This window comes from Cyprinus carpio, chromosome A22 (genome assembly GCF_018340385.1).
Source record: "Cyprinus carpio isolate SPL01 chromosome A22, ASM1834038v1, whole genome shotgun sequence".
Taxonomy (NCBI): Eukaryota; Metazoa; Chordata; class Actinopteri; order Cypriniformes; family Cyprinidae; genus Cyprinus; species Cyprinus carpio.
The window spans coordinates 510,874-514,956 of record NC_056593.1 but is presented as its reverse complement, the minus strand read 5'-3'; the positions used below and the strand labels follow the sequence as shown (position 1 = coordinate 514,956).

At 47.6% G+C, this 4,083-nt stretch overlaps 1 protein-coding gene across 1 annotated transcript in view; it reads left to right on the top strand.

Annotated features, from left to right (window-relative positions):
- The first annotated feature begins 2,143 nt into the window (after positions 1–2,143).
- The window catches only part of LOC122134940 (cadherin EGF LAG seven-pass G-type receptor 2-like), an 18,157-nt gene continuing 16,217 nt past the window's right edge, over positions 2,144–4,083 (top strand). The window contains exon 1 of the mRNA XM_042712273.1: positions 2,144–4,083. This exon is cut by the window's right edge and continues 1,052 nt beyond it. Within this exon, the coding sequence (XP_042568207.1) occupies positions 2,144–4,083 (1,940 nt within the window).

Genomic DNA, 4,083 nt, shown 5'->3' with positions numbered 1-4,083 from the left:
TTGTTGAATGGGAGTATAAGGAAACAAAATAAACAGAAATCCAATGTAAGAGCCTATAAGGATGTTCGTATATATATTTTGTATTTTTTTTTTATTTTTGACACTTTGGCTATTTTTATCCTCAAAAAAAAAAATCGTGCGAGTTGCTGGGCAGATTAGAACATTTGATAAAATATGTGAGAACTTTACGATACTGAAGTAAAATATTAATCCGTTTTACTAAACGCGCGTGTTAAACCATAAATCATATGTAGCATTAATCCGTAATTATCAGTATTGAAAAGATTCAGTAGATGATTGACTGGGACACGTGTTTAATTTTATCCAGGACAGCTCCCTCTAGCGGTGAGTAAATACAAGCGCACTTCACAAGACAGCTGCAGCTGTTCATTTAAATACTCCACAGCGGTGTTTAAATATAAACGTATTGGTATTTTAAATATTATGTACAACAGAAAAACATTCATTCACAATTAAAATCCCAGCTTTCTGTGATGCAAACGGAAGAAAGGGCACGCGCCGACGTGTTCTGGACAGCAGCAGGGCGCCAACAACAACAACAAACACTTCTGGAGTTTAAGAACAGCTCAGAGTTCTGTCAATCACACAAACCACACAAAATACTCTGACCTTGAGCACAAATGACCTCTTTCACTGATGTTTTATTGTGGGTTTTAAATGCAGATTACTAGTTACCCTGTCTAAATGTAATATGTAGTGTATCTGTTTCAATTATTAATGTAACAGATTCCATTTGATTACTTTCTGGGTACTTTTCATCTCCAAACATGTAGAGCAGGCAGGGTTAACCTCACTGATTACTGTCAGTCCTTCATCACTTGAGTTAAGATGATAATAATTTAATTTAGAGCACAGCCAGCACAAAATCAGACTGAGTTTAAATGCAGATTTAAAACCATAACAAGATACAGTTTAATAGCTCTGATACTGTTTTGAAATCAAATCTTTGCACAGTTATGACAGGAAACAGTTAATTAACCCCCCTTTGTAATCCTTATCATTTTCATAAGTAACTAATTTAATGACACACTTCTTTCAACTGATTACAATTACATTTATTTTGTAATTAAAATTCGTACTTCTGTTACATGTACACTATTAATAACACGATGCAAGCATCACAGAACATTTTCCTTCCTGCTTGGTTATATTTTGGGAACCAAATAAGAACATTATGAGAACGTTCTCTCACCAAAAGCTGACATTAAACACAACAACAACACACAATTCGTAATGGTTTTACTGGTTATAATGAGACTTGTGTAGGTTTTAATGGAAACTTTTCACCTTCTATTTGTGGCTTGTTAAAACCAATACATCCTTAGTGAATATGTCCCAAGCAGCTCCTCTCTCAGTCTTGATGCAGATCTGAATGCGCAGCGCTGGCCGGGTGTTTTGGGGCGAGATCTGCCCTCCACAGGACACCCCCCCTCCCTGTCTCTGTGAATCAGGTTTTATGGTTAATGATCCCCTCCCCAGACTCGCTCCGTGTTCAGTGGAGGTGTGTGTGTGTGTGTGGATCAGCATGGAGACTCCGCACGCCAACTTTGAGGAGCGAAACTGGGTTTGATTCATTCTCCGCGGAGGAGCAGCGTGCACCGAGGAGCGATGAAGCGGGAGTTGTTGCTCTTTGTTTTGGGGTGGATCAAACTCCCGTTGCTCGTGGATTGTTTCGTTGTTCATGTGAGTGAGGATGCGGGACCGGGCACCGCGATCGCCGGTCTGGAGGGAAGCGCCGCGTGCGCGCTGGAGCAGCTCATCTCGCCGCGCTTCGCACAGAGTTTCCTGCGCCCGGACGCGGGTGTTCTGACTCTTTCTGACGCTTTGAACTGCGACTCGGTTCTTCTGAACCCGTTCAGCGTGTACGCGGTCGCGGAGTGTGTGGATAACGCGTCCGGTTTCAGACACCTCGTCACGAGTCGGTTATGATGTGCACGTTCACGGGAAGAAGTGCGCGAGGGAACGCAAACGGGAATCAAAAAGCTGGACGTGGAGATTATAAGTTTAACGGACACGACTTCAAAGTGCCGCGAGGCGAACACTGCTGTTTTCCGGGTGTTTGATGTGTTACCGGGCAACTGTAAACGTAACCGGGACTTCAGCGCTTTATATCTCTAAAGGGATGCTGTTCACTTCCGCTCCGCTGTGTTTCACTGGTGACTCGTTGCTGGAGTTTACGCTGAGCTGCGAAAGCGGCGCACGTAGTGGTCTCGCGCATGCGCACTGGCGCGTGGGCCGCGGGCCCTTTTCACGCAACAACCTGAGGAAGGTACTGCAGCGGGCCGCGGGCTCGAACTCGGGTCTGCTGAGCAGAAGGAAGAGGAATGTCAACAATAACCCTCAGTTCCAGCCTCCCATGTATCAGGTGTCCATTGCAGAGAATCAGCCAGCCGGGACTTTTGTTGTTGTTTTAAAAGCGTTTGACCCGGATGAGGGTGAAGCTGGTAGGCTGGAATATTTCTTAGAGGCTCTGTTTGATAGTCGCTCCAACAATCTCTTCACTGTCGACTCATCAAGTGGAGTCGTTTCCACCGTGGAGATACTAGACAGAGAAACTAAGGACACGCATGTGTTCAGGGTCACGGCGGTTGATCGTGGAACGCCTCGACGTACAGCAATGGCCACTCTCACCGTAACAGTAAGCGATACGAACGATCACGACCCTGTTTTTGAGCAGCAGGATTATAAAGAGAGCGTACGTGAGAATCTGGAGATTGGTTACGAGGTTCTAACTGTGCGTGCCACGGATGGCGACGCTCCCGTTAACGGAAACATTCTTTATCATTTGCTGAACAACAACAATGGCACTAACGATGTTTTCGAGATCGATTCTCGGTCTGGCGTTATTCGCACGCGAGGACTGGTTGACCGCGAAATGGTCGATTCCTATGTGCTTCTAGTGGAAGCCAACGACCAGGGACGGGATCCGGGCCCCCGAAGTGCAACGGCGAGCGTACACATCATCGTGGAGGACGATAACGACAACGCGACCCGCAGTTCAGCGAGACGCTACATCGTCCAGGTTCCCGAAGACTTGACGCCCAACACCGAAATCCTGCAGGTGACGGCGACAGATCAAGACCGCGGGAACAACGCCGTGGTCCATTTCAGCATCATGAGTGGCAACACAAGGGGCCAGTTTTACATCGACGCCCAAACGGGAAAATTAGATTTGGTGAGTCAGCTGGATTACGAGATGAATAAGGAGTACACGCTTCGCATTCGAGCGCAAGATGGCGGACGCCCGCCGCTCTCCATTATCAGTGGCCTAGTCACAGTGCAAGTACTGGACGTTAACGACAACGCTCCGATATTCGTAAGCACTCCGTTCCAAGCTACAGTACTGGAGAACGTTCCAGTTGGATATTCCGTCATTCATATTCAAGCCATAGACGCCGATGCGGGAGATAATTCCCGTTTGGAATATCGTCTCACCAGACCACGCCCAACTTCCCCGTTCACCATCAACAACAGCACCGGCTGGATTGTCGTAGCATCGGAACTGGACAGAGAGAGCGTGGACTTCTATAGCTTCGGAGTGGAGGCGCGAGACCACGGAGCGCCGGCTATGTCCTCATCGGCTAGCATCAGCATGACTATTCTAGACGTCAACGACAACAACCCTGAGTTCACGCAAAAGGCCTACTACATGCGCCTAAAACGAGGACGCGTCCATAGGAACGGGTGTCGTGTCACCGTGTCCGCCGTCGATCAGGATATTAACAGCGTTGTTACGTATCGATCAAGTGGGAATACAAGAAACAGATTTTCCATCCCTAGCCAGAGCGGCGGAGGCCTGATAACCCTCGCTCTAAAACCGCTGGACTACAAGCTGGAAAGACAGTACGTCCTCACTGTAACGGCGTCTGACGGGACACGCTTCGACACCGCTAAGGTTTATGTCAACGTCACGGATGCCAACACACACAGGCCGGTTTTCCAGAGTTCGCATTACACGGTCAACATTAACGAGGACCGGCCTGTCGGGACGACCGTAGTGATGATTAGCGCGACGGACGAGGACACGGGCGAGAACGCTCGAATCACGTACTTCATGGACGA